Source organism: Octopus bimaculoides, chromosome 8, assembly GCF_046866305.1.
Source record: "Octopus bimaculoides isolate indiv1 chromosome 8, ASM4686630v1, whole genome shotgun sequence".
Lineage (NCBI taxonomy): Eukaryota > Metazoa > Mollusca > Cephalopoda > Octopoda > Octopodidae > Octopus > Octopus bimaculoides.
The window spans coordinates 2,150,738-2,164,410 of NC_142935.1; the positions used below are offsets into that span (position 1 = coordinate 2,150,738).

Genomic DNA, 13,673 nt, shown 5'->3' on the forward strand with positions numbered 1-13,673 from the left:
TCTTTTCGAAACAAGTCTCAGCATGAAATGAAAGACCAAACAATTTCATTTTGCCAACTTTCTTCTACCCAATTACAGGAATCTAATAATTAACAAAAAATAATATACAATATACCACACACACACATATATATATATATATATATGTATATATATATATATATATATATATATATATATATATATATATATATATATATATATATATATGCATATATATATATATATATATATGTATATGTATATATAAATACATGCACACACACACATATATATGTACAAACACACATGTATATATAAACACACACACACGTGTATATATAAATACACACATATGTGTATATATAAACACACACACATGTATATATAAATACACACACACACATATATACACACACACACACAAAACATTTTGGAGACCACATATTTCCAATGAATATCTGGAAGCGTAAGAACCACCAATTGCACTGTCGATTCCTTGAAATTCTCACTTCTCACCCCTATTATCTTTCTAACTACATTTTCAAAGATCTCCTCCCTACAACTACTGTCAGATATTCTATTTCTAAACACAGACAGCTTTTGACAGATTTTTAAAGAATAAAGGGAAAATGGGGGACAGCAGTCCTTATAAGCTATAATGCAATAACATCCTAAAATTAAAAAAAAACCCACAAATCAAAAAGCAAACAAATTTTGAGTCAGTGACCCCTGATCCCAATATGTTGATAATCTTTGATTCTCTTTCAAAAAAGTTTGATTATTTTGTGTTGGAGTTATCTAAGTATACTCTCTCATTACATATCATTCTTAAGATCAGTTTTCCCCTAATTAAACCAATTCCTGTGAATTGGTTCCCTCATAACAATTCACACACACACACACACACACCCGGTACTTCTATAGCCTTGCAGTAATAAATGACACAGAACCATCACCATTAAACGCCTGTCTTCCATGCTGCCATGGGTCAAACGGTTTGACAAGACTTGGCAAACCAGAGAACTTTACTGAGCTTCTGTGTCTGCCTTGGCATAGTTTCTATGGCCAGACACCCTTCCTAACGCCAACCACTTGTGATTGGTATTCTTTTTCATGGCACCAGCATCAGTGAGGTCAGTAAATAAGTTGCAAGACAAGATTCTTCAAGTGAGAATGAGCCTAGCACTGAGGGAGGTGGCTTTGAGCCCAGTGTTAAGAGGTTGAAGTATGACGAGGGGACAGGAAGAGAAGATTTGCTGAAGAGGTGAATGCATGGCTTCCATAGCTGGAAGGATGAGGAGAGAGGTGGTGAGGGTGTATAAAAGAGAGAGAGAGAGAGAGAGAGAGAGAGAGAGAGAGAGAGAGAATAGGAAGAGACGATGAGAAAGGGTGAGTGCGTTTGTGAGAGTGTGAAAGGAGAGAGGCAGATAATGGGAGGTGAGGAGAGAGGTGGACACAAGGAATGACAAGGAATGAAGGCACGATCAATGGTGAAAGTCAGTTTATGGAGGGCTGAGGGGAAGGAATAATAAATTCAGTTTTAAGTTGAAATCTGGGGAAACAAAAAGTTCTGCGCATGAACATAAAAATAAATTCAATGGAAACACACATAAAAAAAAAATTATTTGAACCCCAAAAACTTGATATGAGTTGTTTCAATTTAAAACCAAAAGGGTGAGCAGTTAGTTTCTGACTAGAAAAAGAAGTTGGATTCCAAGTGAAGCATAGAACAGACTTACAGAGAATCGTATAAAATGAACTAACCTGATTCATTTTCTTCTGATATTGGCTGAATTCCACTCTGATTCCACCAACCACTGCTAGAATTATCAGAGTCATTAGGAAATGTCTGTGACATTACTCCACCTGACCAATCATTTGGAGTGTTAACTTCTCGGATGCGTTGTGGCAAATTTAGGCTGGTAGGCCGCTTTGATTTCAACAAAGAAGATGCAGTAACAGAAGCACCGGTTGAAGGGCTCCAAGAATGGGGTCGTACTGCTCCAGACCCAGATGACACTGTAGCTGATGGTGATAGGGTTGTGTCTGACAGTGAAGAATGTGACTCTGTCGAAGACACATGTATAGAATCTACACAAGTCTCTGGTTGATTATTTAAATCAAGTTCTTTTTGGTCTTCTCGAATTTCACTATTCTCTTCTACAGAGCTGATATTTTCTTCAGCGCCATCTTTCTGTAAACTGTCACAAGGCAATAAATGAACAACATCACAGTTATGCTGAGGAGATTTGGGACTGTTTTCGATTTCAGTATCATTTTCAAGGCGTTGTTTAATGTCCATATTGTTCAACTTGTGTTGAAGCGGACTTAATAGCTGTTGAGTTATTGATTTCTGATTCCCTGTCGCTGGTGTGTCTGATGTGGCATCAGGAAAGCCGTTGGATGCAGAATCTTTACATTTGTCTTCATCAGAGACAGGACTTGAAATGTGTGCAACGGTGGCAGCAGCGAATGGTGTGTCCAAACACACTTTAGACAAACCTAAGAGGCTGTTGGGCCGTGCTAATTTCGGTAAAGTGGGTTCTTTAGGTCGAGCGCCAAGTGTAGAAGATTGATGGCATTCTGTAAATGATGAATTTAAACCATTTTCTACAGGGGAACTTGGGAAACCATTCTCAATAGGTTCACAACTTTCTGAACTAACATATGTTGGAGAAGGAAAACCATTTTCTGCAGAATTATTAGGTAAATCTGAATCAGCAACATACAGAGTATCGTGTCCAAAGTTCTCTGACTGGAAATCAGAATTGCTTTTAGAAATGTCTACAGAATTCCATTCCTCATTTGTTATATGAGCAGCAGTATCACTTGATAAATCCATAGGTTTATCCAAGTTTTCTGACATTACAGACTCATTAGGTAGGACACCGTTGCCAAGTACTTCAGGGAGCTCCATAGGGGAGCCAGACATTTCAGAATGCACATGACACTCAGCTTCAACTAATACTCCAGACGGATTCACAGACAAAGGGATTGGTTCACTTGAACAGCACTTTTCAAGATATTCTTCCATATCTTCGTCTTCGTTATCTATAGAATCAAAGCCAACAACCTCTTGGAAGTTTGTTTCACTACTGCCAATAGTAAATGGCACCAAGTTGTCACAATCGTTTGTGTCAAGGGTCCGAGAGGAATCATCTGTTGGGTTATCATCTATGTCATAACTCAAATTCTGACTGGGCAAGGCATTGGGTTCAGTTATGTCCATATCAGGCAGGTTTTCTTGACTGTTCTGCATGGAATCAGACAAATTGTTCAAGCACACTGCAGACATATCCTCAACTTTTCTTATCACAATATCGTTATTTTCATACATGGGTTCTTCCTGAGAGTTTGATAGTTCATTACGGTCGGATGCAGTCCAGACACTGCTACCAACGGATCCGTCGTCTTTAACACCAGTAACAGTGTCTGTTTGGCTGCTTGTTACAGAAGCATTCTCTAGACATTGTTTATCACAAATAGCAACACATTCAACAGAGTCTTCTACCACAGGCATTTCATTCTTTGCATCCAGATCATTAGCTGAGGTTTTTTTACCAATTTCCGATTTCATACATGACTGGTCATTTTCACGGCTTTTTGCCAAATTCAAATTCACACGGCGTGGTATAAACGCCTCTGTTTTTATAATAATGTCATCAAGAGGAGTTGTAAGTTCAAGGGGCTGAGTTTCTTGAAAAGGTCGTTTATCTTGTAAATCTTGACTAGTTTTCTCTTTCACCTCACTTCCATTTTCAAATTTCTCGTTACTTATTTCTATTGAAGACGACGTAATGTTTGCATTTAAACCATTCTGAAAATTGAGTTTTTGTTCATTATGAACGGACACAACAGAAGTTGGCGTCTGAAGGTTGCATTCTTTTTGAAAGACAGAAAAATTAGCTTCTGCAATGTCAAATTTATGGGCAGCTTCATAAGGCATATCATAGGCAATGTTGGTAGGGCCCGAGGAGGCAGGCTGATCGACTATTTGGTGAGAACCACTGATAGAACCAAAACCTCTACTGTACAACTGCCAATGACTGTCCGGCTGAGTCGGTAAGTACTGATCATAACCACTCAGCTTGTTTTCACAACTTGGCACCAATGCAGACGCTTTCTCTGGAAATAGAAAACAAAGTTTTACTGGAAACGTGCAACAGTTACAAGAACAAAAAGAAGCAAACAATATTTTTGGTGATGAAATATGAACATTTTTATTATAACCTGATATAGACAAAAGATAAAGTTGTTTTAACTCTTCTAAAAAGACGGGGTGGAGTAAAACATTTATTCTTTTAATACCATACCCCTAGTGCTATATATAATGCAAACTCCCTGTTTTAAAGTGATCTAAATTAAAACCATGCATCAAAATTTCATAATTGTTCAATCCAAATTTCAGCTTAATTGAGACAAATTTAATTTACCACGTTCTTCATTATTTTTGAAATTAATTGAAATAAAGGCAGTGTACTTCAATGAAAATAAAGTAACAAAAGGGTTAATTACATTTAATTAAATTTCTGAATTTTACATAAATCTGCATAACAAAAATGTCTACATTGGCATTATTTTATGACATCTAACTCCAAGACATTGCAAAGGATATTTCTGACCAAAACTAGTTGTGTAGAATTTCTACAGGATGAAGAATGACTGTAAGATTAGGGAAATTGAATTTTTTTTTTTTTAATGTTGAAAGGCAAACAATAGAAAAAACAGGTACTGAACCACATTTGGTAGTAAGGAACTTTTCAAGTTTGGTTTCTAATACTAGCATGCTTATTATTTTCAACTTTGAGATAAGTGAATAAAACAAACTAAAATTAGGTCTGACAGATAATCCAATGTGATAAAACTAGCTGTGAGAAGAATTAAAGAACTTTATATATAGGAGTTATATGATGATGATGATGATGTGTGTGTGTGTGTGTGTATACACACACACACACACACATATATATAGTTCAATATAATACAGAAAATCAAAATACAGAGACAGGCAAGGGAATGACAAACAAGGTGTATTAGTTTGATGCTCAGGAAAAAATGGAAGTCTTTTACATTTTGAGTCTATGCTCTTCAACAGAAAGGAATGAGGAAAGAATACATTGGAGAGAGGAAAAAATGGAGAGCAAAAACACATGTCTGGATTAACCATTGCACATGTTGAATGTCTAATGTGTTTGTCATAATCATTATCATTTAACATCCCCTTCTTTTTGATGCTGGAATAGTATTATAGTGGAAATGGGACAAGTATGGGGAGTTGTGTATCGATTGTTGTAGAGTCGAACGCGTTCTCAGAGTTAAGTGTCAGTCGTGTGTTATAGTCGAGCTCGAGTCAGATTCAAGGCAGACAGTGCAAATTCGGTGTCTTGCAGAACTATCAGCAATAGCACAATAGACGAAGTGGTGTATTACCATTTTGGTATAGAAGAGATACACTGTATCCAATACCAAGAAAATATCGTGGCTACCAAAGTAGATACAAAACTTACAACTATAACAGTGGAAAACACATCATCATAAAAAATGGGTTGGACAGTTTGACATGAACAGATGAGGTAGAGGGCTGCATGTAGCTCCAGCATCTGCTTTGGCAGGGTTTCTACAGCTGGATGCCCTTCCTAACACCAACCACTCCAAGAGTATACTGGGTGTCTTTTATGTGACACCAACACTGGGGGACTCACCAAGTACTCGCAAAAACTGAGTAGGGTATAGTATTGAGGGATATGCAAGTATGGTAGAGAGACAGGAACAAGTGTCTTGCTGAAGAGGCGAATACACGGCTTCCCTATCGGGAAAGGTGTGTGTGTGTGTGTATTGAGAAAAGAGGAGGTCGTCGGAATTTTGGAAAAAGAATTTATACCCAAAGTATGAATTTAATTATATAATAACATCAGACACTGTACACCTGCACACAAGGATAAATGGAGCACTTTATGTCACATGTGGTACGACAGAAACCAATTTTCTTTTGTCCAAAGAAGCAACTAAGAAAGAACAAACATACAATTTATCTTCATAGTTACCATATTTTGTTTATTTATTATGTTTTTTGGGGGGAGGGGGGTGTTTTATAATTAACTGTATCGCAAAAAAAAAAACAATATTAAACTCTCATCACAATTACTATGAAATAGGACAAAAAATATTTCAAATCTAAACATCGGAACCCTACACACTGGTTCTGAAAAGATTCTAGTTTATCACAGACTCAGAATGTTTTAAGAGCACTAACAGAACTGGGTTTGTTAACTCCTCTGATTTCAGAAGTTGCTCTGATTATGTTTGACGAGGAAAAAGAAACTGAAAATAGCAGCAGAATATACTAAATAAATAACAGTAAAAAAAAAAAAAGGCAATCAAATAAAAAAAAAGATGATATGGTTGGGTGAATTTCTTTTTTACAGATGCAGCAGTTGGGAGGCAGTTATAGAACAATTATATAATATATATATACGTATGTATGTATGTATATTTCACTGTTGTATAACTACAGGTGAGTTATATAACAGTAGAATAAAGGGGTGGAGAAGCAAAACTGCTAATTGGTAAACAACTCAAAGATGAGATATATGTTCACTGTAATAGTCATCTAAAAGAGGAACAGCATAACTAGATATTCTAGAAATGGTTTATAAATCATCATCATTATTATTATTATAACTGAAGTCAATGCAAAAAATAGAGAGCTAACGAGATGCACCATCATTCAATGCTTCACCTTTTCAGGTTCAAATCATAGCAGCTGTTTGCTTTTGTTTCTTTTTTATCCTTCCATGAAGTGGTAAGAGATTCTTGGAACTACTCAACCAACAAGTTTATGCTTTTGTATCGAAGGGGAAAAAATGGCTTTTCAGCATTATGTAGTTGTTGTTACTGGTATGCTAGAAATAGTAACGATAATTATCATTATTTCGTTTTTGGATTGGGTTTGCAAGATTCTTTATGTGAGTTCGAGTGTTGAAGTATATTTTGTTGTGCCCAGGGAGAGTCATTCTCTTTTAATGCTTTCTTATTTAACACACTCACTGGTAAAGTTTCCACTCATTTACTCATTTATTTTTCTAAAATTTTTGTTGTCTTGCAACCTTTTCAGTAGTTATATACACACACACACACACACACACTACAGGCTTTGATTGGCCTGAGGTAGAAGACACTGATTGGTAGAAGACACTTGCTCAAGGTACCACAAAGCGGGAATGAACCTGGAACCATATCGTTGGGAAGTAAGCTTCTTACCACACAGCCACTCCTCATTATTAAGGTAGCAAGCTGGCAGAAGTGTGAGAGCATCAAAACTAATGCCTTGCGATATTTGTTTGCTCCCTACGCTCTGAGTTCAAATCAAAACATGGTCAGCTTTGTTCAATAATCAAAAAAAAAAAAAAAAATAAGGAAATTAATTTGGAAAAATAATTGTTACTCAAAAAAAAGTAAGAAAATAACAAAACTCAAAAGTGAGATAAATATATACAATAAAAATGAAAAGAGAGTAAGGTCTTGGAGCTTTGGAAGAATTTGAATGAAAAGAATTTTCAGAACTGGTTGAGGATATTGGAGGGGCAGGGACGACTCGGGGCCCTCCCCATTATCACTTCAAGACAGATGTAATTTGAAATAAAGTAGTTTATACTAAAAAATCTCTTTCCTTATACAAGCTCTAGTTTAAAAATACAGACAATCCTTTAATTTTACCCAACCTTTTCTTTTTTTCTTTTTCCAAAACCAAATAACAATAATAATAATAATAATTTCAAGTTTTGGCAAAAGGCCAACAATTTCAGGGTAGGGGCAAGAGTCGAATATGTCAACGCCCAGTACGCAACTGGTACTTCCTTTTGTCGCCCCAGAAAGGATGAAAGAAAAAGTCAACCTTTGGCAGAATTTGAACTCAGAATGTAAAGATGGATGAAATGCTGCCCAGCATGCCAACACTTCTGCCAGCTCACCACCTTAATAATAACAACAACAACAACAACAACAACAATAAATATAAATCGATTGATAATGAAATCTGGGAGTAAAGCAAAAAAGAAATATTCCCCACCTTTGTCAAGAAAGACTACTTCGTTGCACACCTGGCACTTTTACCAAAAACACGTTTCCATCAGTTCCATAGATCAATTTATTTCTTCTTCTCCCTTTCCTCACAAAGTCTGAGAGGAGATGAACACCAGACTCCATACTGATTTCTTTTCCTTCCTTTCTTCTTCTCCATCATCATAGTTGGAAGTCAAGACTGACAGCTGAGCAGGTCTGACTCATCGGAACGAACCCCACCCACACCAGCCAGCCAGCCAGCCAGCCAGCCAGCCAGCCAACCAGCCCTTACCTTTCTCAATCATCTCAGCTATTAACAATAACAACAAAACAGAAAGGAGGGCAGCAGCAAAACCATCATCATCACCATCATCACTATCATTATAGTCATCATCATTAGCAGCAGCAGCAGCAGAGGTAAAAGAATTACATGCTTCAGTGTTAATCAAGTGATTTGCTGAAACCTAAAAGACTGACGACAGACAGCTAATGGAATCTGCCTCACAATGGCCACGTGAGGAAAGAGACAAACAAGCCCACTGTATACCCCCCACCACCGCACTAAATGGTAGCTGGAAGCTACTGGAGCCATATTAGAAACAGCCTTTCTTCCCAACTGCTCCTTATCCTCCTCTCCATCACATGCATCAAGCTGTTTTAAAAGAAATTACTTCAACCCAAAATGATTATGACAACTACGGAAGCTTTATCAAATTTTCGTTTATAAATTTCACCTTTAGAATATTTTATCTTTTACTTGTTCAAGTCATTAGACCACGGCCATGCTGCAGCACTACCCTGAAGAAATTTTTGTTGAATGAATCAACCCCAGTATTTATATTTTTTTTTTAAGCCTCATTTTTACTCTATCTGTCTCTTTTGCCAAACTACCGAGTAATAGGGACATAAACAAACCAACACCAGTTGTCAAGAGGTGGTAGGTAACAACACACACACACACACAAGTGTGTGCATATGTATATAAGACAGGCTTCTTTAAGTTTCCATCAACCAAATCTACTCACAAGGCCTTGGTCGGCCCAAGGCTATAGTAGAAGACACTTGCCCAAAGTGCCATGCAGCAGGGCTGAACCCAGAACCATGTGGTTGGGAAGCAAGCCTCCTACCACACAGCCACGTCTGCACCCAGCAGCAGCAGCAGCACAATACGAGAAGATTTAATGAAAATAATTATCGCAAATGTAAAAGTTTATCTGAGATAATTACAGCAATAACAATGAGCTGTATAACAAACCAACTAGAACAAACATTAACATGTGAACCAATTAATAGTCATCGTTGCAGATATTCATTTAATTAACCTTTTTTTCTTTTTCCAGTTGCAATACAAAATAATTACAATAAAAATATGTGTCAATGAAATATATGAGTGGAAAGTGCGACTTCCTTTTAATTTTGTTGCTTAATATCATCATCATCATCATCATCGTTTAACGTCCGCTTTCCATGCTAGCATGGGTTGGACGATTTGACTGAGGACTGGTGAAACCGGATGGCAACACCAGGCTCCAGTCTGATTTGGCAGAGTTTCTACAGCTGGATGCCCTTCCTAACGCCAACCACTCAGAGAGTGTAGTGGGTGCTTTTACGTGTCACCCGCACGAAAACGGCCACGCTCGAAATGGTGTCTTTTATGTGCCACCCGCACAAGCCAGTCCAGGGGCACTGGCAACGATCTCGCTCGAAAATCCTACGGGAGCCAGTCAGGCGGTACTGGCAACGGTCACGCTCAAAATGGTGCATCTCATGTGCCACCCGCACAAGAACCAGTCCAGGGGCACTGGCAACGATCTTACTTGGCTTGCCGGGTCTTCTCACGCACAGCACATTTCCAAAGGTCTCGGTCAGTATATTTATTATAATAATAATAATCCTTTTTATTACAGGCACAAGGCCCGAAATTTGGCAGGAGGAGGCAAGTCGATTACATCGACCCCAGAGCGAAACTGGTACTTATTTAATCGATTGCGAAAGGATGAAAGGCAAAGTTGACCTTGGTGGAATTTGAACTCCAAACGTGGTGAAGACAGACAAAATACAGCTAAGCATTATTATAATAATAATAATACTAACTAATATAAATGAGGTTGGTGGGTTGATTCCTCCAGTTACACTTTAAATTATATGGAGAGAGAGTTAACATAAGAGGTACAGAATGAGTGCACATACGAGGCTTCATGGCAGGCAATGAGTAAAGGAATGTCACAAACACCCACACACATAGAATGAGAGAGAAAAAGAGTCATAGAGACAGAGTTAGTTGAAGGAGGAGAGAGAGTAAATGACAGGACAGTTATGGGAGAAGTTCAAATTTTGAAGAGAAAAACGTTTGATGGAGTAGATAGTGGGCAAATTTTCAATGGAGGTATTTTACCAGTGTGTAATAAACATATATTCAGAGCAAATAAACAAATGATAAATTTGTTTTATTTAATTCTAATTTGATAAATAGTTTCCTTTTAAAATTAATATTCATTTCATCATTTTATAAAAGCACCAAGAAATTTGAGGAAAGTTAAATTATAATCATTGTGTGTATGCCATAGTTACCGATAGCAACTGGTACTCCATTGGTTATGATGAAGAAGGTTCCAGTTGATCCGATCAACAGAACAGCCTGCTCGTGAAGTTAACGTGCAAGTGGCTGAGCACTCCACAGACACGTGTACCCTTAACGTAGTTTTGGGGGAGATTCAGTGTGACACAGAGTGTGACAAGGCTGGCCCCTTAGAAATACAGGCACAACTCATTTTTACCAGCTGAGCGGACTGGAGAATTCTTTTCTACTCTAGGCACAAGGCCTACAATTTTGGGAGAGGGGGCCAGCCGATTAGATTGACCCCAGTATGCAACTGGTACTTAATTTATCAATCCTGAAAGGATGAAAGGCAAAGTCGATCTCAGCAGAATTTGAACTCAGAATGTAAAGACAGACAAAATACCACTAAGCATTTCATCCGGCATGCTAACGTTTCTACCAGCTCACCACCTTAAGTGGACTGAAGCATTGTGAAATAAAGTGTCTTGCTCAAGGACACAATGCAACACTGGGAATTGAACCAACGACCTTATGATCATAAGTCAGATACCCTAACCACGAAGCCAAGAGGGTAAAATGAGGAACCCTGGTAAAAGACATCACATGGTGTTTTATCTATTATTACAGCATGTCTGAATATATTTCATAAGCACAAGGCCTTTGTATTTGAGAGAGAGAGAGAGAGAGAGAGAGAGAGAGAATCATTGGAATGTACCCCCAGTACACACCTTTTACTTATGCTCTTAACCATACATAGATGAAACAAAATATGGAATGTAAAGGAGATAAAATTTTATTTTATAAGGAATTTAGTCCCTGACTCAGCACTTTCATACGTCAAACTATGTTGACCCCTTTTCTGACCAGATTTCCTAAAAAATACTGCCGACATTTCTTATCAAAAATATTGTCATATCATGGATTGGGTGGGATTTAGTAAAAATAACTTCTTTGCATTGTTCAGCAAGTGCCTGGGACATAAGAAAGAGTCCTAGCATAAAATTAGGAGAGAAGTTTTAATATAGATGTCAACATCTCAAAATAGACAGTTTTGTATCATAAAACCAGAGGCAGTCTGAAGAAGATTGTTCTAAAAGGAGTTAAATATATTCATTGGTCCTCTAAGACTACTTATTCTATACAAACACTTCAGTATAGAAATCTTTCATAAGTTTAAAACAATCAACATCATTGTGATTGCAATGACTGTTTTGGGGGTTTTCTATCTAAAACATTGTATATAAGTGTAGGCATTACTGTATAAAGTGATACTGAACCAGTGCATGTGTTTATTGTTATCGGCATAATGGCCCTCTCAAGGTACTATAAAATTTGTTTCAACACACAAATTCACATCAAGAATCTTGCAAACCAAATACAAAAGGAAAACATGACTGCATGGTTAAAAAGTTTGCTTCCCAACTGCATAGTTGTGGGTTCAATCCCACTATGACACCTTAGACAAGTCTTCAACTGTAGCCGCAAGCTGAACAAAACCTTGTGAGTGGATTTGGTAGAAGGGAAACTGAAGAAAACAACCTGTCGTGTGTGTGTGTGTGTGTGTGTGTGTACGCGTGTCTCCTTGTCTTGACATCATATAATGTCGTATGTGAATGTCATTTCCAATTTTCTGCGAAAAGGTCTGGCCAAGGGGAAATATTACTTTGTTTGTAAACAGGTCAGAGTTGTTGACAAGAAGGGCGTCTGGCCATAGAAAACCTGCCTCAATAAACGCTGTCCAAGCCATGCATGCATGGAAAAACAGACATTAAAATGATGATGATGATGTGGCCACGTGAACTCAATAACACCAGTGTTTACTTAACATTGGCCACAGTAATGTAAGTGGAAAGTAAATGTATCCCAGTGTATAGAATTGCTATGCACCTCAAATGACATTTCTATCAAGTGCCCAATTGAGAAAAACAACAGAATGTCTGGAAACCAAAACTAGAAATAACCGCTCAGCAATCTTTGTCACTCTCTGTCACACAAAGCCCAAATATAAATCAAACCGAAAACAAACTCATTAAAATCCAATAACTGATGTTGTTGGTAAATAACAAAAATAGGTGTAGCTGGTATTATTAACTGATAGTTTGTTATTTATATGAACATTTCAACCCAGAAAATAGGTTTACATGAACTGGGGTAAAATCAGGCTTTTAACAACAAACAGACTAAAATTAGCATCGACTAAATTTGTTATTTCCATTCTTGCCAATGACACTAAAGAACATCAAATGTAACCATCATACACACACACACAGAAAACAGAAACACTAGGAATTACCAAATACCATTCTCAGCTTACACACAAGACATATTAAACTAAACAAGCAAACTAGTGCATAAACACTGCAACAGCACTCACATAGGTTTAACAGGCACAAAGAAACAACTCTGGTGAATAACAATGTATTTTATATACACCATCATCATCATCGTTTAACGTCCGCTTTCCATGCTAGCATGGATTGGACGATTTGACTGAGGACTGGTGAAACCGGATGGCAACACCAGGCTCCAATCTAAATTTGGCAGAGTTTCTACAGCTGGATGCCCTTCCTAACGCCAACCATATATATATAGGGTGCAGTGAATAAACTGTCATCTAAATTACACAAAAATGAAAATAACACTGACATCTCATTTTAATAGATATATTTACCAAAATTACATAAAAATATCTTGAAATACTAAAAAGTAAATTTATTCAAAAAAAATCGCCATTGACTTCAACCACAGCCTCCAGATAACTTCAGAATCTCCTCCAACTCTTCTGGACAGTCTCCTTCTTTAAGTTGGTGAATGCTGCCATGATCCTTGCCTTCAGTTCATTTTTGGTGTTACAGAGAGTTTTGTTGGTCTCTTGTTCAACTGCATCCCACACATAATAATCAAGGGGATTGCAGTCTGGGGAATTAGGTGGCCAGATGTTAGGGGTGATGTGGTCACAGAAATTGTCTGACAGTCACAACTGGGTTCTCCTACTTGTATGATACGATGCAGAGTCCTGTTGCCAGATATGGGGTGTTCCAGCAGCCACCCTCTTCACCCAGGGCAGCAG

General features: G+C 37.6%; 1 protein-coding gene across 12 annotated transcripts in view; it reads right to left on the minus strand.

Moving 5' to 3' along the window:
• LOC106872539 (uncharacterized) overlaps positions 1–13,673 on the minus strand; it is a 123,360-nt gene that overhangs the window by 63,999 nt on the left and 45,688 nt on the right. For all 12 annotated transcript variants that reach the window (XM_089356004.1, XM_089356007.1, XM_089356005.1 and 9 more), the window contains exon 3: positions 1,747–4,107. In XM_089356004.1, coding sequence (XP_089212130.1) covers positions 1,747–4,107 — 2,361 coding nt within the window. The remainder of the gene's footprint in view (positions 1–1,746; positions 4,108–13,673) is intronic.